This window comes from Plectrocnemia conspersa, unplaced genomic scaffold, assembly GCF_051122295.1.
Source record: "Plectrocnemia conspersa isolate PC_06_02 unplaced genomic scaffold, ASM5112229v1 ptg000004l, whole genome shotgun sequence".
Classification (NCBI taxonomy): domain Eukaryota; kingdom Metazoa; phylum Arthropoda; class Insecta; order Trichoptera; family Polycentropodidae; genus Plectrocnemia; species Plectrocnemia conspersa.
Window position 1 is genome coordinate 11,910,001 of NW_028277168.1, and position 21,708 is coordinate 11,931,708.

At 33.1% G+C, this 21,708-nt stretch overlaps 3 protein-coding genes and 1 pseudogene across 6 annotated transcripts in view; 2 read left to right on the forward strand and 2 right to left on the reverse strand.

Annotated features, from left to right (window-relative positions):
* Galphao (G protein alpha o subunit) overlaps positions 1-4,438 on the reverse strand; it is a 69,399-nt gene extending 64,961 nt beyond the window's left edge. The window contains exon 1 of the mRNA XM_088184910.1: positions 3,206-4,438. Coding sequence (XP_088041036.1) covers positions 3,206-3,878 — 673 coding nt within the window. The 5' untranslated portion in view covers positions 3,879-4,438. The remainder of the gene's footprint in view (positions 1-3,205) is intronic.
* Positions 4,439-11,437: 6,999 nt separating this feature from the next.
* Psf3 (DNA replication complex GINS protein Psf3) lies at positions 11,438-15,821 on the forward strand. Of its 3 annotated transcripts, XM_088184374.1 has the most exons (5): positions 11,438-11,592; positions 13,002-13,270; positions 13,332-13,848; positions 14,390-14,461; positions 15,235-15,821. In XM_088184374.1, exons 1-3 carry the CDS (start codon positions 11,505-11,507, stop codon positions 13,557-13,559), a joined length of 585 nt encoding a protein of 194 aa, XP_088040500.1. In that variant the 5' UTR covers positions 11,438-11,504; the 3' UTR covers positions 13,560-13,848; positions 14,390-14,461; positions 15,235-15,821. The 3 variants fall into 3 exon arrangements, with proteins under 3 accessions (XP_088040500.1, XP_088040499.1, XP_088040501.1); XM_088184373.1 differs by lacking the exon at positions 15,235-15,821 and having other exon boundaries at positions 14,390-14,913; XM_088184375.1 differs by lacking the exon at positions 15,235-15,821 and having other exon boundaries at positions 11,450-11,587; positions 14,390-14,913.
* A 759-nt stretch (positions 15,822-16,580) lies between these two features.
* On the forward strand, positions 16,581-17,614 carry LOC148235928 (heat shock protein 27-like). Its single transcript, XM_088184376.1, has one exon. The coding sequence runs from the start codon at positions 16,921-16,923 to the stop codon at positions 17,473-17,475; it is 555 nt and encodes a 184-aa protein (XP_088040502.1). The 5' UTR covers positions 16,581-16,920; the 3' UTR covers positions 17,476-17,614.
* Positions 17,615-19,420: 1,806 nt separating this feature from the next.
* LOC148235929 (protein lethal(2)essential for life pseudogene) lies at positions 19,421-20,137 on the reverse strand (annotated as a pseudogene). The gene has a single exon (XR_015809327.1). The product of XR_015809327.1 is annotated as a protein lethal(2)essential for life pseudogene (transcript).
* Between the last annotated feature and the right edge of the window lie 1,571 nt (positions 20,138-21,708).

Genomic DNA, 21,708 nt, shown 5'->3' on the forward strand with positions numbered 1-21,708 from the left:
CCTTAGCGGGCACTAGAAAGTACGCCGTTAATTGCGAATAGGCGAATGTCTCAATGCTTATAAATACAAGCCTGGCCCAAAGAGAAGATAAGATTATTTTGAACCATATTTTTCATAAAATATATATTTGAACTATTAACACACTGGCGAATCTACAACTAAGGGAGGATTTTAAATTTATATAAAATATTAAAAAGAGTGCCACAATGAAGATCTTTTTGTAAACTATGCCAAAGCACTAATATATTGTAATGCCGAGAAAGAAAAACGTCGAAGGATTCGAAATCGTCGTGAGTCATGAAAATCATTGAGTCATTGATTTATATTGGTAATGCGATCGATCGAGCTCTAAATGAGATAAATGAATCTAATAAGTCGGACGCTAAAGTGATAGGATCAATAGGTCGAATCGTTTTAAATTGAAATTCACATTTTATAATTATAAATAAAATATATTATTGTTTACGGTGCAATCTGAGAATAGCTTCGCTCGTGGAAGACGAGCCAATACGCATAGCTAACAGCTGAGGTGGTTTCTACGAATCTTTAATAATGACAAAAAATGCTCTTCAGACTGTTAAGAATTAACTTATAAAATGGATTAAATTTGTGTAAACTTTTTTTTTCAACTTTGGATCAGAATAAAAATCAAATCTCGGTCATAATTATATTATTCAAGTCAGAATAAAATTATAGGACGATTATGTGAATTAAAAAAAAATAGTATAACATTTATAAATATAAATGGGAAATGAATTATTTATTTTAGAAATATCTTAAAAATGATCTCGCTCGCACCAAAACTGTCGGACAAGTTGGGCGCGAGCGAGCGTTGGTCAACATTCAACACCCCCATGTATGTAGGATGCGAAGGTATTCAGAGCGACGAACGACGGGGGAATAACGACAGCGCGGCGGCGAGAGCAATCTTGGCTTATTGTGTTACCAATCAAGTTGGCCCTAAAACATTTTGATAATGACATGACAAAAAATAATTCTTACCATTTAATGTTTAATCTGACCATCTAATGTTTAGTCTGGTCGATGTATTCTGACCTTTTAATATAAACGTTGACCAGAAAAATACGAGCCTTTATTAATTTATTGTTATTCGTATGAAACAATCTTGACCCGTTCGATGTAGTATAAATAAACAAATATACCACATCTAAAGTTGCCAGACGTCTGGATTTTTTTATCGAGTTGAACCAGATACATATTCTAACATAATCACAAATCCAGTTCATTCTGTAGTTACCTGATTTAATAACAAATTTTATTTTATCAAACTAATAATATAAATTAAGATAAATGAAATATTGAGATTAATATATTCAGACTATTGAAACATCTACATATCGGGTCAATATTACTAGTTTTAGCATAAAAATAACTAATAAGTACAACAATCGATCCACTCATTACTTGTAGGGTTTATATATATTACACAGCGGCTTACTTAAAAATTAGCCTGATACGCTGCTGTTCGAGTGAGCCATCTGCCTTTTGGCGCATGGAATATAAACGATTGTGTACACTAGTAAATCGTAAAACTCGATAAATTTAACGGTCGATTCATTCAAGGATTCCAAAGCCGGTTGGTTAGCCGGAAACGAAAACAAGTGACTCAACGAAACGCTAATTGAGAAGAATGTTGTTATTATACGCGTTTTTATTATTAAAATCAGGGCTGTAGGAATCAACTTTAGGTCAATTAGTCTGAGCCGGTAGAACTGAACAAACTCCAAATATTATAATTTAAAAAAGCATCGATCTTAGATGGAAATTTATATGTTAAATAATTTTAAAAGTAACACCAACGCGCGTTTTAAGATATTGTCTTATACAATTAAAAAAAATATTTTTACATTTTACATGTTTTTTATTATCGAAATCCGATAATTTTATTTAAGAAAACGACGCGCGTTTTTAAACTGCGTAACGAGAAATTTTAGGTTTTTAGTTTATAAAATATAATTTTAAGTTGTGAATTTAATCAAAAATACGTAAAGTACGGAAAGAGTGGCTTTAACACGTTTTTATAAACATTTCTGGCCTTTCCGCGTGATGTTTGACAGTTTTTATATATAAATGGTCTTAAAATTGAAGCAGTAAATAGCAAGGGTTCTAAAATTGAACACTGTTTTTTATACATATTTTTGTTGTCAGTGTCTGTTCTTCGATTTACGTGATTTTAATCTATTGCTTAAAAGGATTAAAAAACTACTTTAAAAGTCTGATGGAAACCACTTGGGCCATAAATAGGTATTTGCTTATATTATAAGCATATGGAAATCATTAGATCTATGTATTTAACATGATCTGTAAGCCTCGAAATCGAAAGCAAATCTATCAGAGATTTCGAAGAATGTGAAAGAAGTTATTTAATTAGTTAGGAAATTGAAAAATAAAATATTGAAATAGCTTTATAAATACGCAATATGAATAAATTTATAAAGATATGTTTCTGATTTAAAACAACAATTGTGAAGAAGAAAAACAGATATTTTTGAGTCAAAATGTTCTTCTCTGAAGAATATATTTTTAATGCCTTCACATATTGGCGAATGAACATGTGGCCGTTGTTAATTTATCAGTATACACCTGGGAGTTATTTATTTATTATTTTATATTGCATATAAATGCATAAAGTAAATCTTAAAAAATCAGCAATTCTCAGCGATTTATTTTACTACTTTTTTGTATTAATATGTTTTAATTAATTTAAAATATGCTATTGAAAAATTATTTGAAATTGTGAATACATAAAATAAATATGTTCACACGTTTACTTTACTTATCTATTAGTAAAGGAGAAATGTATTGAAAGTGATAATTTTTTCAACTAAAAATATTCGCAATGTGTAATAAACGGACTATGGAGTAAAAAATCACAGGAGTGAAAGAGTTCCCAAACTCAGATAAATATAATATTGTAACGCGACAGCCGTTAGCCCAATGCGTTACAACTGGGTAAGAGAAGAGTGATATAAAGTAATCAACAGGTACGAAAGATATGGGCGTATCGATAAGGGAGAATGAGTCACGGAACATGGCCGATTGCATGTTTTTTGACAGCCGGCGATCGAATTTTTGACAGATCGGGTCGATAAAGCGGGCGGCCGCTCGATCGACGGTTTGACGTTTGAACCGCCGGCCGGTCGATATCGCGGGAGGGGCGGGCTGGGGCTAGGGGTGGGCTGACCGAGAAGCAGCAGCTTGATGTCCCTGGCGGCCTGGATGCCGTCCTCCTTGAGGTTCCGCTCGATGAGGCGCGAGCGGGCGGCGGCGGCCCGCTCCTCGGCGGACTGGGCGCACCCCATGACGCGCGCCGCCTCCGTGCACAGCAGCGCGGCTATGATAGGCGCTCCGCCCTTCGCGCTACCCTCGCGACGCGCGACCGCGGGCGACCAGCGGCGACCACCGGCAACGCGAACTGTCCCGCACCCGACGCCAAGATGGCGGCAGCGGCGGCCGCGCCCGCACCGAACCGAGCACCGTCGGCCCGCGAGCCGATGGAAGACGCGCGCGAACGAGGGTCGACGCCGCGCCCGAATATCGACGCGCGACAGTCGAGAGTTTCCCGAGCTCGAGTCGCGGAATCGCGGAGACGAGGCTTTCGCGAGCGAGGCGCGAGGCGGCGGCGGTACTGCGCGCGCTCGAGTGCGACGGTTGCCGATCCCCCCGCTCCGCGCGCGCGCACGCGCGCCGCGCCCCGTCTCCCCTCTCGCTCGCGCGCCTCGGATTCGATCTCGCTCACCGAGCAGCAGCAGTTTGATGTCCTTCGCCGCCTGGATGCCGTCTTCTTTCAGGTTCCTCTCGATGAGCTTGCTGCGCGCGACGGCGGCGCGCTCCTCCGCCGACGAAGCGCACCCCATGGCTGCGCGGAGTCTCGTCGTCAGCGCATACCGCGGGGCCCGGTCGAGAAGATCCCGCGAGGAGAGGCCGATCGCGATTGCGCGAGAAGAACCCGGGGGCGCAGGCGCGGCCGAGGGATGCTGGCTCCGCTCGATGAGCGTCGGCGCGAGAGCTGCCCTGCCCTGCCCCGTTTCGATCGCGTCGACGGTTTCTCCGAAATCTCCACCTTTCGCTACCTATTTCGCTACGCATAGATCTCTGAAGGCTCAACTGCTCGTAACTAGACGATAACCTCCAAGACGAAGAAGAGCGTGCTCGTCCTTCTTGCAAGGGCTACTCAGAACTTGCAGTAAAACTTCAAAATTGGGTGCTGAATAAACCCCACAAAATAGCCGTTACGAAGTTTGTTACCGGTATTTCGGTAAATTCAAAATCTATTTTTTAACTTATTGAAATTACGTGCGCAGAGGACAATATCAACTTTTTTTTAAAAAAAACAAATTTAAGGACATCTTTGGATATTTAAATTATTTTTATTAAACAAACATTTTATGTATTTCTTTATTTATTAAAAATAATATCGATTTAATTTCCATGACTTTCTCGTATATTTCAGGCGGTATCTCGACTATAACTTGGCGGATGTTGGTTTTTAGGTGCTAAAACTTTCAGGTTTGTCGGCGTAGACACGATCTTAACGTAACCCAAAAAAAATCAAGGCGGCTAGTTGACATCACCAAAACATGAAATAATACGACCTAGGAACTTTTCTCGTAAAACATCAACGTTGCAACCGAAGTGTGCCGATTCAAGTTATTCAAAATAATGCTATAAAAAAATTGTTAAATTTGCCTTTCGATGCTTTTGACTGTAACTATTCTACCAAAATATGAAATAATAATGGTAACCAAAAAAATGCTAGAGGGAAAATCGGTTATATATTGTGCCCTTCAAAGTTTATTTTTTACATAATCATGTATTTTTTCCAGCTCTGAACGAAAGGGTGTCAACTCATAAGTTGAGAATCCTTTTTTTACACGATTCAAGTTTTGACACAATGCAGCTGTGACAGGTAAAAAGATTAACAAGGCGTTCGGAGAAAGGACAGCTAACAAGAGAACAAACCGATTATGGTTTAAAATATCCGTTTTAGTAATATACATTTTTAAATGAGTCTCGGGGTAGACCAAAAACCGTTATAAACGAAGAACAATTGAAGACTTGTGGAAGCTTATGAAAATTCTATGACTTGTAATCTCGCCACCTCGTTGCGATAAACGTGAGATACATGTTTAATCTAGCATCAGTTCAGTCCATGATCTTGATTGTAAAATTACTGATAGCGGACTGATGGACAGACGGACGATATTACACGACAGTCGAGACTGACATCGTTCTTCTTCAGAACGTTTTCCGCAGAAAAAACGATGAATTGCAATAAAAAAAAGCTGATATTGCAATAATAATAATAACTTTGGCTATAAAAAAACGTCTTAAGAGAAAATAATGGCTTTTGAAAAAAGATCTCTACATGCATTGAATGAAATAAGAGAATCGAAGGAAGATGAGGACTACGAAAATTATTATCTTATGAAAGATGTCTGTTTTGACCACTTGTTGGAAACGGCGAAGCCATACTTGTTTAAACAAAGTACGTGCATGAGGAATTCGATAACTGCTAAAGAAAAACTGACTGTAACCTTACGATGTCTTGCTACTGGAAAGTACATTAAAGATTTGAGATTCTCGGTTATAATGTCACTAGCTGAATCACTACTTTATGTTCTTCAGTCTTATATAAAGGTACGTTAAATAAATGATTAATACAGTTGTGCTTTGCATATTTTATGCACAAATTAGTATAATAGTTTCAGAGTTAAATATGCGGTTTCGCACATACATTTTAACAATTAATTAAGGCGAGGCAGGTGAGGCATCGGCGGTGAAAAAATCGATATTTGTTCCTGTACATTGACAACTGATATTACATAACGTTTCATGCTGTCACAAATTTAATTTTAGTTCAAGGTATTGTTACTAATCATTAATTTGAATCGCGTAGCGAGAAACTTTATAGATTCAGGTATTTTCATGCATCTGATTCCGAAATGTGTCACGCGATCCGAGTGAATAATCACAACTATTATCTGCTGCAATGAACTGCAAAAAATAACGCAAAACAAAAGCTGGACCAATTGCTTTTACAGAGTCTAAGTTGTTCCTAGATGCTGAAAAGGTCATGTCATGTTATTCTTATGCTTGATTTAAACGTTTAAAATTTTATATAATTGATTAGATGTAAATATTTTAATCGCTTTCATTAAAACTTGCCTTTTTATTTTAAAAAGAAGCCGCTGAGCTAGAAATTCTTATTTTAACCCTCAAAACTTGATAATTCCATTCAATAGCATGCAAGAACGCACGTTATATAATTTAATTTAAATTTTTAAATACTCGTCAATCGAAATTTCATTAGTGGAAAGAGTGGTATTTACTTGCCTCCAAATTTTTGGGAAGCACTTTGTCTCTCCTGCTTGACAATTGACAGATTTCGCCATTAAATGCGCGAAAATTGAATGACATTTAAAAGGAGAACGTTTGACACTCTTTAGTTATGAGATGCCTAGGAAGTTGTGTGCTCTTTACTATTTTAGTTAATTTGCACTTAATCAACCTTTATGTAGAGGAGTTGAAGTTTGAGTCGGATATTTTTAAATCGCCATCTGTAAATATGTTTCTTGTTTGTTTATATATTTTAACATAAATAGGCTGATACTTTTTACCTTGCATTATATTCTAATTTAAAAAAATCTAATCTAAGTGAAATGCACACTCCAATCAAGAAAATATTTTAATTGCTTTACAAAAACAATTAGCATATCTGAAATTTTTTAGCCTGGCCTAATTGATTAAAATCGTTATGATATCACATTATTTAAATAAAAGTAAAATGTAATTTGTTTATATACGATGTAATGATTCCATGTACATATGTAACATATGCATTTATGCGATATAATCTAAAGATGAAAAAAAAGTTAAATGTTTCCTTTTTATAGACATTCAAGTAATTTTCATTAACAAAGTTCACCATTTCATGAATCAGATTTTTTATTAAACATCTTTGATGCATCGTATGAGAGTTAATTACGTTGCAAGAAGCCATTGTTTCCCCTCTTTAACAGACTTTATCCTTATGCTATGATTTAAAAAATGTAGTGGATTATACTAAGCGCAGACCACCATATTTTTTTGGTGTAATTTCGATTTCAAGTTAGTACAGTTATCTGTTATCATAAAGCAGGGGTTTTATCGAAAACTATACTGGAAATTTGCATTACCAATAAATCGGTAAATTTTACAAATTTAAAAAAATACCTGCTAATGATGAAAAAATGAACATGATTAATATAAAAAAAGAATCAAAGAGAGCCCAAAAACATATATTGTTTAACCCTTTCATTGCTGAACTTTTTGTGATTTTTTGAGCTTTTGTGATTACATAAAAAATACATAATACAAGTATGCTCGTAAAAATTATATTTTTCTCTAAGAAAAATATTTTATAGACGGCACGATTTTATTGCTTTTGACGTGAATTTTAAACAGAAACCCCCTTGAATTTATGAATATTAAGAAAAATAAAAAATTTAAATATTAAAAATATGACCATTGACTGGACAACTTTTACTACCCTTGGAAAAATCTGAAATGACGTCCCTGCAGTCGGTGTCCATAAAAATACAATGGGACAAGTACCAACAAGTCAGTGGAATGGTTGACAGATGCCAAAAAAACAAGTGTAATTACGAAGGTACTGACACGATTTTATTGCTATTGACGTGAATTTTTGCCTTCTGAGAAGTGATAATTGTTTTTGCGTACTCCTATTTACCAAAATTCGACTTAAATACACTTTAACCAATACTTTTATATCAGAAGTCCTATAGGTTAGCTAACATATTTTTAAAAGATAGAGAAATATCCTAGTGCAGACAAACTATAAAGCAATATGCGAGATGTAACACCAGTCTGTACTTCTTCCGCATATTTTCCTCTAATATATGAGTTGGTTTAGTTTGTATAGACTTGATCTAATAAAAGCTCTAAAACTATTATTTAGTTTTATAACTTTCACTAGATTAGGTTAGATTAGGTTAGGTTAGGTTTGAACAGTAAATAAACGTTTCGGAACTGTCAAATTACGTTTCATAGACATTTTAGAGCAGCATTTTATTTTACTAGCATTATTAGTTAAATTATATTTTTGCTAGAAGAAATACAAAGCAACTGGTATTAATGTATTTGGATTTCACTAGTGAAAATAAAACTTCACTGAAAAATTCAAAATCACTGTAACATTTATACATCACATGTAATATTAAATATTTTTAAATATTTTCGGGATAGATTCGAGACTGTATTTTTTAATTTTCTTGGAGGGATAACCCGAGAATTTCTGGTTTAAAATCTGGGAGAGGGCAAAAGTTGGTCAGTCAGTTATCGTTTTTTTAATATTTTGATTTCATTAAAATTTATGGTATTTCATTAAATGACTTGCATTTTTCTGACCTAATTCAGGGAGATGAAAATGTATCTACCTGCCCCCCCCCCCCTAAATGCTGTCAATTTAAAAGATACGAAAAAGTTTTATGGGAATCTGTTTAAAACTAAGGCAGTTATCGTGTAAAAAACGTTAGATCAAATATAAAATATACGAATACAAATAAATAAGTGTTTGCCCCGTGAGTATCTGTGACATGACGTGTTTTAACATTTGACTCTATAGGTTCTGTTCTGATTTATTTGGTACATGCTCGTTATAGAAGTCGTTACGCCCAATCCGAGCGGTAAGCTCCCGCCCTATTCTTACACTGCTGGTTTTTGTACTGTGCGGACGTGGTGGTGAGTCTACGTATAATGTACGTAGAATAAAAATTAAGAGATAAAACCATATTGAGCATTTTGCTGGACCTTCGATTTTCGATTAGACGGCCTTCTCACGTGGATTAAGGTCGCACGCATAAGAAATAAACCGTTGACTTATCTTCTCTTGAAAGGGGAAGTTAAACAGGTTCCAACCTATTTCGTTTGGTAAAAACTATGTTTAGAGAAGTTTTTTTTTAATAATTACCAGCAATGGTTTCTATTTTTCTTATGCGAGGGTAAAACGGATCAAGATTTTGAGAATAGTATTTTTGTTATAGTTAAATTTTAAATAATAAGCAACTTCAATTCTTAAGTTACAACATTTTCACGCATACTGCAGTGGCCCAATATGTGTATTGCCTCTCGTTACCATCCGTTAGCCAAAATTTTAACAATTTATTGACGATTCGCATTCCGTACGGTAGGTACATACTTCTTGATGTAAGATATATTTCAGAGCACTGCCATTTTTTATAAAATGAATACATAAAAAATAAAAAATGTTTTTATATGCTTTGTTAATATCGCGTTCGTTTATTGAAAAATGTGCCTTAAATAGGACATGAACCGGGGCGTGTTGCGCCCCTGAACTTTTGTCGGTACTCTGTGGATACATCGAGGCGATGAGGCGCGCTTTTTCTTTCTACATTTCCTTTACAAACAATGATTTTTTGTTGAAGAAGTAGATATCCATAGTAGCATTGCTGTAGAAAAAAAGTAAAAACGTGCTGCCAATTAAAAAAAGTTATAACCTTTTTCCAATTGGTAAACTTTATAGACGCCTCCATTTATAATTCCCAAAGTATGTGTTAAAATGTTTTTTGTACTCTAGTCGGCCATATGGACGGTTTAGGTAAAAATTATTACGATCAACAATTTTAAAAGTCAATTAAGGTTTGTCTTTCGGAATATTCGAACATTTCCTAACCGATTGCTATATTTATTCTTGTGGTCGATTAAGTTGCAGATCATCATTCATTACGCGCCCTATATGATCTTTCGTAACTGTAAAACAGTAAATATGTTAAGTGAATTACGATCTCAATGCCACTATTTTTATATGTCAAGCGTTAAAGATTTTCCAAGGACTTTCTTACTTTGGTGTATTTGCTGGAAGGAATTTTGGTCATATCACATATTTTCGTTATTTTTTATATAGCAATAAATGCAATTATGATAAATATGTTTTAGATAATAAACGAGCGCGTCTGTTAGATTTCTTTAGTTTAAATTATCATTATTTTGTTATGATAAAAAATATGACAAATATATATTATTCTTCAGGATTTTTTTTATATATCGAAGCAGGGCATGTTTGGAGTTTGCGTTCTCTATCTTCGCCTTCAGATGATTTGCCGAGTAGTACTGGTAATACTGGATGAAAACGTACAGGTAACTTTTGTTCTGATAATAAAATTACGCGTGTATCGTGTTTTGTTTGTCACAGAGCTGTGGGTCGTTTGAGAAACCGCGAGTGATTGACGACATCGGGTCTAAGTAGGAAATGCGTTTGTGTGTATGCATAAACAATGACAAAAAGGCATAGCGTCGTCTCATTCTACGATCGATTAAAAATATTTCTGTTTTTCGACAGTTAAAAAAGCTGGAATTTCAAATGAGTTGACATCAGCTATTTCACCGATTTTTTTTAAATTTTAAGCCTTTTGCGTAAACTTAAAATATAGCGCATGGTTTGTAAATATAATTTTTCTATCATTAAGCAACTAAAATAATATACCGTGGGAGTTTATTTATATATGTATAGGTATTATTATTGCCAAAACTTGACGGCACTTGGTAACTTTGATGGATAAACATAAAATGTAGCGCACGGTTTTTAAATTTATTTTTTCTGTCATCAGGCACATAAATATACTTTTGGGACCTATTTTTTTATTATGGCCAAGACTTGATAGCACTCTGGCAACTTTGATGGATATAAACGGCTCGTGCTACCTCGTTCATCGTTCACTTTCATATTCTAAATTATATTTTAATAAAATAGTACTGCAGCAGCTCAATATGTACCTAATTGGCATCACGAACGCGACACAAAAATAACATACAACATACAGTCGTTGCTGCTTGAAGTGTCCTACATGACTCACGTAAGATACTTCAAGCAGCAGCGACTGTTTGTTATTTACGTAGAACGCCGCTTTAGACGCTAATCAAGTCAAAAAACGTAATCTGTATATTTTGAGCGTATAGGCAAAATTTTGTGTTTTTTGTCATTTTTCCAAGCCTTTGACCTTTTGCGAGAACTGAAGATCCAACGTATGATTTTTTACAATGTTTTTTCGTTGATTAGTCTGAAAATACGCAACCTTTGACCCATAATAAAATTCGATATTCGAAAAATTGAATTTTTTCGACCCACCACAGGGGCGCCTGAAAAAAAATATTTAATAATATATAAATTTGGTACTTTTTCTCCGGCAAATTTCTCATGTATCTGTACAAGAGGAACTACAGATTACGTATTTATGAAACTCTATTTATATTACATATTTTTTTAATAATTTTTATTAAAATATTTTATTAAAATATATTAATCCCATTGTTTGTCTTTTAAATATGTATACCTAAATTTACAATTTCCCTTGACTTGAAATAGCGAGTACTCGTTACTTCGAGTCGTGATATTTTATACTAGCATCATTACAAAATGGCGCCATCGGAAAGGCTTTGACAGCTGTCAGTGAAATTGAGCTGCAATGTCCTCTGATTATTTATCCCCTGGGGCTGTTTTAGCGGGCTGTGAACGTGTATCCTGTCGCTTACAAACGCCTTTACCTCGGTTAGGTACAAATTTCCTTCAAATTTTATTATATACTACACTAAGATAAGGTGACCAAATTTTGAACATACCAAAGGACACTAAAAATGAAAAAAGGAGCTAAAAATGTTATTTCGGATATATTTGTTCATTTAGAGATGTTGCGTGAACTAAAAAATATCACTTCGGACTTTGACTTTGATATTTTCAAAATCTGGTCACCTTAACTACAGTATGGGCATTAATTGTAAATATATTGTACATTCTTGATTATTTATTATTATTATTATTGTAGAGTTGTGTGCTCCAATCAGAAATGTTAGCAGTCACTACTGCTAGTTTCATCATATTTTTAGTTAAGCACTGCTTTTGATAAAGTGAGGTGAGGTTGAACGTAACATTTGCTTCTGGGAGTTTTCATATGTCAAGATAGGCTTTAGAACTTACTGATATATCATAAGTTTATTCTGAAGATAGAACGTCTTCATGACTGCACCACTTTGCATTGCAAAACAATAGATTTGCATTGCAAAACAATAGATTCCATAACCAGCCATGTAAAAGAGGACAATTCTGACTATGTTATATATTCGTTTCATGTAGAACCCCTTTTTTATTGTTGTAAAATTCGGGTTGAATTGATCTGTTTCATTCTTAACGTCCACAGCAACGAAGACGTAAAAAATTATAAAAATTGAATTTTAATAGAAGTTTTAATTTTAAAATGCAATATTCTTAAACTGAATCGGCATTCCATTTCCAAATATTGTACTGAAACAGCATTCAAATAAATTCCAATGTACTTTCACTTGTTTATTATATGTTATCAATTTGGTGTCTAAACAGTGAAATTAGCCAAAGCTGTAATTTAGACGTTTACGTTTAGTTTTCACGTGTGTCTAACCTACTAAAGTTAGTCTTCTACTTGTCCACGTGCAACCTTAAGCCTCTTAAGAAGGTTATTTTAATGGGGCTTCTAAGGATCAATGAAACTGGAGCGTTTACATTTAAACATATTTATTTATACAGTGGCCGCTTGATAGCTCACAATAAATACTATCCAGTGAGACTGCAGCTCTATGACCAATTGCTATGACTACCGGACTACAGCATCATAATATTTCTTGAGAATGTTTCAAATAAATCTGAGCAGAAGTGATATTAGCCGGTTTTCCTTGTATTGGTATCATAATCACTTCAACTATCTCCCATTGCTTAAGCACATATTTCAGTCTAACAGCAGCATTGAATAGACAGATATGTTTCATGATAGTTTTAAATGTGTCTAGTGCAACAATAAACAATATATTAGGTCATACTTAAATATCAAGTTTCAAAAAGTAATCACAATTTACGCTAGTAGTATATAATATACAAAGTATAAATTATAATAATAAGTATAATTGAAATTAATATTCATGATTTATTATTTCAGGGTTTTTGGATCCGTCCTCAGATTCAGAAGATCTAAAACCAGGCACAAATTTAGAGTTGCCGTTTTGGCTCGCCGAATGTTTGAGCTCGAAGCGTCCTCCGATATTAACTATAGACATTCCAAAAGTGTACAAAGAAGCTTATAGAGACATATTGAAAGCGGACGCGTGCGCTGTCGATTTGCACAAATTAGGAATGTACTATTACGAATTTGGAACTTACCTATCTTCTTATGATCCGAAAGGAGACGTGGGAAATTCTTTGGTTACAGTAAGTATCGGAAGTTGTGTTTTGTTTAAAACAAGATAAGTAATAATGAAATATTTTACAGACGTATCGCAATCGCTTCCGGCACATAATGGATATATGTCAAAATTCAGAACCGGATCCGCTCGTGACTGCTAAACTAGATTATCTCGAGCGTGATCTGTTGGGAGCGGGTCAAGGTGCCGGTGAAGCTTTAACAGCTTGGTGTAGTCGCACAGTTGCTCCTTTGCAACCGGCACCTATGGTTGATAACCATCGTAAAAGAAAACGAGCGGAACTGGAAACACTATGAAATTTTAAATTCCTGATATATATAATAGCTTTAAAAAAATGTGTATTTAAAATATTTTTGTATTTAAATAAATTATATAAATTTAATAATGTTTTAGATGTCATCCACGTCCAATAATGCATGTGATTTTCGCTTCAATACTGCTCTTTCTTACCTTAAGTTTACGATATTACTAAAAATATAAGAACAGTTGAGATTTGGTACATTGAGAATCAGCGATGTATGTTGTTTAAACAAACTTTGCTAGAACTCGAGTTAAAATGATAGATCTTCTAGATTCAAGTTGTCTGTAAGTTGAATTTTGTTTGAAAATAAATGCAAATTAGCGTACAAAAAATATTCTGTATTTATAAAATGTTATTATTTTTATCATTGGTTCGTTCAGCTAGTGAGGCAATTGTCAAATCTTGATGCTACTATGTTAAGTAGCTATTACCTTCGACTCACAACATACTGATTTCTTTGTCTTTTAAAATCTATTACACTTGCAAAATATTATTGGGTTGGTTAAATATAAAACAAATGTAACTGCCTTTAAATGAGCAATATATAAAATAATTGTAGCATAAAACGAATCAATTGTGCATTACTGTTGAAAAGATTATGTATAAATAACGGTCTGCAACGAATCTTTTTCTGAAGATTTACCTTATGTAAATGCACAAATCTTAAAATAATTCCCTGATAAATCACACCCTCATTAAATTGTGTAGTGGATTTAAAATTAGTCAACGAAAATGAAAATACTTTGCTAGTTTTAGTAAAATATGTAAATATAACTTAATTTATTTAATATATACCGCTAATTAATTATTTATTTTCGTTTTCAGTACATATATACTAACTTAAATGAGCCAAAGATGATCACTTTCAAAGAAGTAAAGTATCAACTTAAAAATCAGGTTTGATTACTTGTTAATATTTAGCAAATATATAAGTGATACTTATTATATACTAAAAATCACAGAATAAATCGATACAATAATATAATATAGGGTAGATTTATTTTACTTTTGATTTGTCGAAATATACAGTAAGTATGTGATTAAGTTCACGTGTTGTATACAATGTATGTTAACAATAAGAATTTGCTTAGAAGTTTTTATCATGAAACCATATAGATGCTTTGTTTACTGTTGATATTTCCATCTTCATTGCCAAAAAACACAGCTGATCGCTGACATGTGCTTACTGAGGTCACTTGTCGCAAATACACGTTGTGCCAAAATCCAACAAGCTAGTTAATTTTAGTAATACATAAAAATAAATATGTTTTTTTAATTCGTGTGTAAAATTTATTTGGGTAAATTAAATTTTATAATAGTATATTTTGCTAAAAACAGCTTAAGAACCACACCTTAATACACCTTAATGAAAATGTATAATTAATCCACCTATCGTAGAAAATTAAAAATAAGTTATTATTAGTTATATTTTTTAAGTAGTGAAAATTACTGAATACGTATATACGTATGTGTTCTTCACCACTAAAGATGTAATATGTACACATAATACATAGATCAGGTTGTGGTTCTTCAGATAGAGCAAACAAATTAAAATTTACTCAACGTTTACGCGTTGATGAAATTAAATTAAAATTCGTATTTTGTTTGCATTTGATTGTATCTTAGTTCTGCGCAAACATAAAGTAATGATGTATCCATATTTTTCACAGGGTCCTAGAGTGCAACTGAAAAAAAGTTCGAATTCAATAAAATACATATTTATATCAGGGAAAGTGTGGCGAAATGACGGTGTAAATGTAAATATTAGTGTTCCCAGTATAAAGAAAATAAGAGTAAACGGATCTTAACTTCAGGACTCAATTTGAGTCGCGCCGCCAAAATAAGAAACGTAAATAGTGGAACCACATGTCCCACAAAAGTAATAATTGTCAGTAGTAATTCTTAACAGTAACCAGAGCTGGTCAACTGGGCAAACTATACAAGCGGTAATCTGAGGCGCTGTTAAGCTTTAAAGAAACTTACGTTTCTTAACTAATAATCTTCGAAAAATACGATATCAGCGATTCAATAAGCGCAGCGTCTCCACACAATGCTGCGCTCAATTTCGTTTAACGACACTATGTTTACATGACGTCGCACATATTTATATAATTATTAATAGAAGCAAAGACAAATCAAGTTGCTAATATTCAGTCTACAATAGTCCATAAATATATTATGTGTATAAAAATGGTAACTTATACATTTCAATGATATTTATGAGAAGAAAAAAAATAATATTAGACTAGTACTGGCACAATTTTTTTTCATCAAATATATATTAAAAATCATCGGTTTGCTGGTTTATATTATATATACACATATTTTTATTGTTCCTTTTTTGTTTTTTTATTTGATTATCGAATGAGACATTATTTGCTTATTTATTTAATATATATTTTTTAATTTTACATAACTTAATTTTAAAATAGAATTTCAATTGTGAACGGAAAGCATTAATTTGCTTTTTGATAATTTATTTATGAATATAATAATATATTTTATAAACTTATAATTTAACACTTCTTTGTAAAATTAGATTTTTTGTGTCTAATTAAATATATAATATATTTTAAACTATTTTTTCCCATTCTTATACCGTTATTTCACTACTTTTTATCTGGAGTTAAAAATAGTCATTTAATATTATATATTTTCCATTTATGAAATTTTTATTAAATAATAATAATTATTTTTACAGATAGACAGAATATTTTTTTCAATCAGTATTTGAAAAGAATAGCCAGTATTTATATTATATTATCCATTTTTTAACCTCAAGGTCAGTTTTATGTTGTCAGATGCCAACACAACAAGCCAAGCGTGCTCTTCGCGCCGCTGTGTAGTTATTCTCGCTTCGTTCGTCGCTCTGAACCTTCACGCCCTACATACAATTAAATAGATTCATTGAGAGTTATTCATAGGGTGTTCAATGTTCTGACCAACGGTCGCTCGTACTTAACCTGTCTTTTGGTGCGAGAGAGATATTTTATAAGATATTTATAAAGTAAATAATTTATTGCCCATTTGTACTTATATATGTTACAATATTTTTTAATTCACACAATCGTCCTATATTTTTATTCTGACCCTGAATAATATACTTATAACTATGTAGGCTGCTAATACAATTCTGACTGAGATTTGATTTTTATTCTGACCCAAAGTTGATTTAATCTGGAGATTAATTAATTTAAAATTACTTCAACGTATATATTTTAGAGCCGCACTGTATCTAGACTTTTCGACCGTACTCTGGTAGGTAGGGATGGTGTAAGTATAAAAGCAGCGACGAGAGCGGTGGGGGCTCAGTCGCGCGTAGCCGCTACATTTATTTGGATTTGTTGCTGTTCGAAATGTCTGTTTACTATCCGTTCTTCGGACACCACGATCCACTATCTGGGATCGTACCTATGAATATCTACCCTCGCTTATGGAACGATCCTTCCACGAGAGCCCTCGAAGCTCGTTCCAGAGCACTTGCGAAACGCGATAAGAGTAAATTTCACGTATGCCTAGACGTTCAACAGTTTCTACCCGAAGAGATCAGCGTGAAGACTATCGGTCACCAAATATTAGTCGAAGCGATGCACGAGGAGAAACAAGATGAACATGGATATATCATGAGGCATTTTATTAGGAAATACAACCTCCCCGAAGAGTACGAACCGCACGATGTCGTATCTGAGTTTTCTTCGGACGGAATTTTAATTATCACTGCCCCTCGAGATCCGATTGTAGTGCCCAATAAGAATGAGAGGATCGTTCCGATAGTTAGGACGGGACCTGTGGAGTATTCAGTGAAAGAGCTTACGGTGGAGCATGATCACGAAGCTGCTGAAGTAGCAAGGTGCTGCAAGAGGACGTTGGCGAAGAATCGCGACGCTCCACTAGCTATTAAAGACGAATAAATTGTACTACGTAGTGTATTTTCTTTATATATTTTATTGAATAATTGTTACTACGTAGTGTATTATTTTTATATATTTTATTGAATAAGTGTTTTTCCAGTAAATTGTAAAAGTGTTCAAATAAAGCTTTTGATTTATATTAATCTTTTATTTTCATGAAGTTCACATACCTTGATACATATTTATAAAATAATCAAAAAAAAGTTACAAGTTACAATAGGTACATATGTAGAGTATGCAGTCAGAGCATTATCATGAAGGGGATGAAGTGGAAAGATGCTGGTTATTAATGCGTTTAAGTATTTTTTGCAAATTCATGTTCCATTCATTTTAAGTTGACTTACATGTAGGCGAAACGAGACAAAAAATGTTCCAAACGAAAGTAGGTAAGTTAAAATTATTATACATCAAGGATATTTTATTGCAAATATAAAAATATGTTTTTATATTATTTATTTTGGTTAAATGAATCGTTTTATTATAATATTTATCTTATATAACACGGGTACTCGAATTTTTTTTTAGCATGGTTTAAAATAAAGCATTTTTTCATTTTTCATCACTATATAACTCTATAATTAGTTACATTATGTCCGATTTTTGCCTTTTTGATTTATAACCTTTATCTAAGGTGACCAGACGTTCTTCTCAAATATTTTCCCCTCATCTTGTCACTGAGTCTTTTACTTTCGTATTTTTAAAAATAAAATAAGCAATTAAATTAAACATTTTTAATTCTGGATATTAAAAAATAATTGTTAATTATTATTATAATATGATAGTCAGCGATTTTGTGTATTGTTGTTTTGGATATATGCAGGTATGTTATGATAAATAATTACATTATTCATTATATATAATACATATATATGTATGTATATGCGATATACATACATAAATATGGTTTGTACATTTAAGGAACCTTTTATAGCTATTAGATACCAAATTAATTAATTTTGTATCTCATGATCATATTCTTTGGTAATGATCTTAACATGATTATTTTCTTTCTTTCTTTTCATTTGAATATTCGTAGCTTTAGTGATTGCGATGGGCACTATCATTTCTTCAAGAATTTTATGAGTGATGCTTAATATTCCATCTGAAGAAATGGAAGACGAAACATTTTCTGGATTGTATTCTTCAGGCAGAGTGACAAAGTGTCTCGATACGAATCCATTTTTTTAATACTTTTAATCCAATAATATAAATAATTTATATAATATATTTGTATAAAAAGGTGTATTATATATTATTTTTATAGCTTTGTTTTGAATGACTTGTATGTTATTACACTGGACAGGCATGTGTTAAAATGGGTCTATAGATTAAAATTTATTTTTTTATAGTTAGCGCGCGTTTTCTATTAAATATCAGTCTATGGGCCGCAATGGCGGCAGGCCCTTTAGAGCAAAGTTCCAAAATACGTTTATTAAATTTAAGCCTGGAGTCCAAGTGTAATAAGCCTAGGTATTTAACGCTTGTTTTCAATTTTATCTTTTTGTCCTCTTCATTTAGAAGAGATGGTGGCAGAGTTTTTTTACGTCGTGTAAAAGCAATATTGCTTGTTTTATTCAGTTGATTTTAATTTTCCATCACTCAAAATATTTATTTAAGATTTCATAAGGAAGCTAACAAATAATTTTTAATTTTAATTCGAAAGATTCTACCGCTTAAAACGAGTTTATTAATTTAACTAAAGCTACTGGATAATTTAATTTAGTTAGTTTATGTATATAATGCTTATTTATTATTAGTAAAATTTGATTAAGTTCTGATAAGATTATTTATTATTGTTGCTATTAGAAATTATAATTAGATTACGTTTTAATCAATACTAAATGACTTCAATTTAAATTTCTACTTTATCATTGCTTTAAATACAATATGCACGTTTCTGGAATTCCTCAGTTACTGAATTTTTGTATAAATGAAACAGATTATATAATGACACAATTATTTATTGACATAATAGTATTATAAAAATTACATATCAGGTACATTTATGAGGAAAAATTAAATTACAATAATAATATTTAGAGCTTATTTTCAGGTTTCGTTACAGTTATGGATACAATTCTTTCCCCCTTATGGATTGGTTGCGCTTTTGGAGCCGTAATACTTAAAATACCGTCAGATGATAAGGATGATACCACATCTTCAACAGGATAGCCTTCCGGAAGTTGATATTTCCTCACAAAATGACGAGAGATTATTCCATGCTCGTCCTCCTTCTCTTCGTGCTTGCCTTCCACCACGATCTGACCTTCGATAATCTTCACTGTGATCTCCTCGCAGGTAAATTGTCGGACGTCTAGACACACCTCATACTTGTCCTTGTCGGTGGTGATTTTTGAGCCACGATCAATGCGAGAAAGAATTTGAGGCATGGCCCTCCATGGCCTGTAGTAGTAGTTGGGAGAAACTGACCAAGGTGCCACAATGTCGTCCAGATCCATCCAATTGCCAAAATGCTCGTCAAGGATACGAGAAGGACCTGAGCAAATATGCGGAATCAGCGACATTTGGGGGAATTTGTGCAGCCGGCTTTTTACACAGAAAGCTAACAGCACACTGACTGACGCAGCTTGCGCACCCCATTCATATAGTAAGCAGCGTTTTTCAAACTGTGTTCCGTGGATGTGCAGTTTTATATTTTAATAATTTTAGATCTAAGGAAGTGAATAATCAATAAATTATCGAAACCTTAATACCATCAATCATTGCTAATAGAATTTTAATCTTTTTTTATTTTAATTCACATAAAATTATATTTTTAACTATGTACCTAAAAAATACAATCATAAAATAAACATTGTATAACTTTTTGAGAAATGTTTAATTAGTACAAATACATCTTTGACCAAAAATCACCTTATCATATAAAAAATAAATATCGTTTTTTGTTTTTAATGTGTTTTTAATTATCTTTTACATGATTTTTTTACAAATCTGAAAAAAATTATTATGTATTTACAATTTTTGTGCTGATTAAAATGTTTCATTAAATTCTTATTCTTTTTTTCTAAGACCCAGACCAATATCCAGTGTTAAAGATGCAATAATTAGGGCAAGTTATTCTTCCAGCGGCAAAATAATTCAATATTTCAAGATCAATTTTTCGACGATGATTACATATATATTTTTGATCACCATTAATCCATTTATCATTTTTTACGCTAGTGCGGACCGTACGTGACAATAGATGGAATAAACTAAAAGCATCACAATAGTAATGCGAGACTTTTTTCAAGTGTTATAACAAATTTCAGCTCTCTGGGAAGCAAAAAAACAGGTTGCAAAGTTGCCATAATTCACACTTGTTCAAAATATTTGACGGCCGTTTTAAACTTGTTCAGATGACGGGTTGCAACTTGTTTAAACTCATAAATCCAGTGAAAAGGGAAAAGTTAAGCTAATTACACTCCTCGCGATAGTAAAGATTGGGTGAAAACTAATTATAAGATATATATATATATATATATATATATATAGCGCCAAAATCAACAACTATCATATGAGACTTGCTACCGACAACACATAAAGAACTTCAGCTCCCCAATTTGGACATTTCAAATGAGCTCGAATCAAAAGAAACCGCCGATCATCAACAGATGAAAACTAAAACGCAGCCGCTTCTCTCTTTACGTCAACACTGGTCCAGCTCGATGTCCAGAATTCAGGGTTCAACCCGCTTTGCAGACGACTGGATTCTTCGGACAGAGATAGTGATAAGAGTAATGAAATCGGAAACCAAATCAAGCTCAAAAAACCGCTCCATCTTTAACTTTCCAGAATCGTATTCAAGATCTGAGCGTTCAGTTTCCTTGATGACCAATACTGAAGAGCAAGTACAAGAAGATTAGCGGTATTTGAAAAATTGATTATAACAATATTGCTTGTTTTATTCACTTGATTAGCGGTAATTGAAAAAATGATTAGTTTTTTTTCTAAGTCACTAAAAATATGTAATTTAAAGAAGTGCTTGATTGAAAAAGTGTAAAAAAATGACCCACCAATGTATGTATACATTTTGTTTATAATTTTTTATTTAAATATGTATCATAATAAAATACAAAATTATTTTTTATCTCTGTTATTGTCTCATAATTAGTAGTGGGTATTTCAAAAGAAAAGGCACATGTCTAATACAGATTACGTTTTGTAAATAATTTATTAGTTAGACACAATCGCAATGCTTCAGTCGTTTTTGTTGTTGTTTTAGATGACATC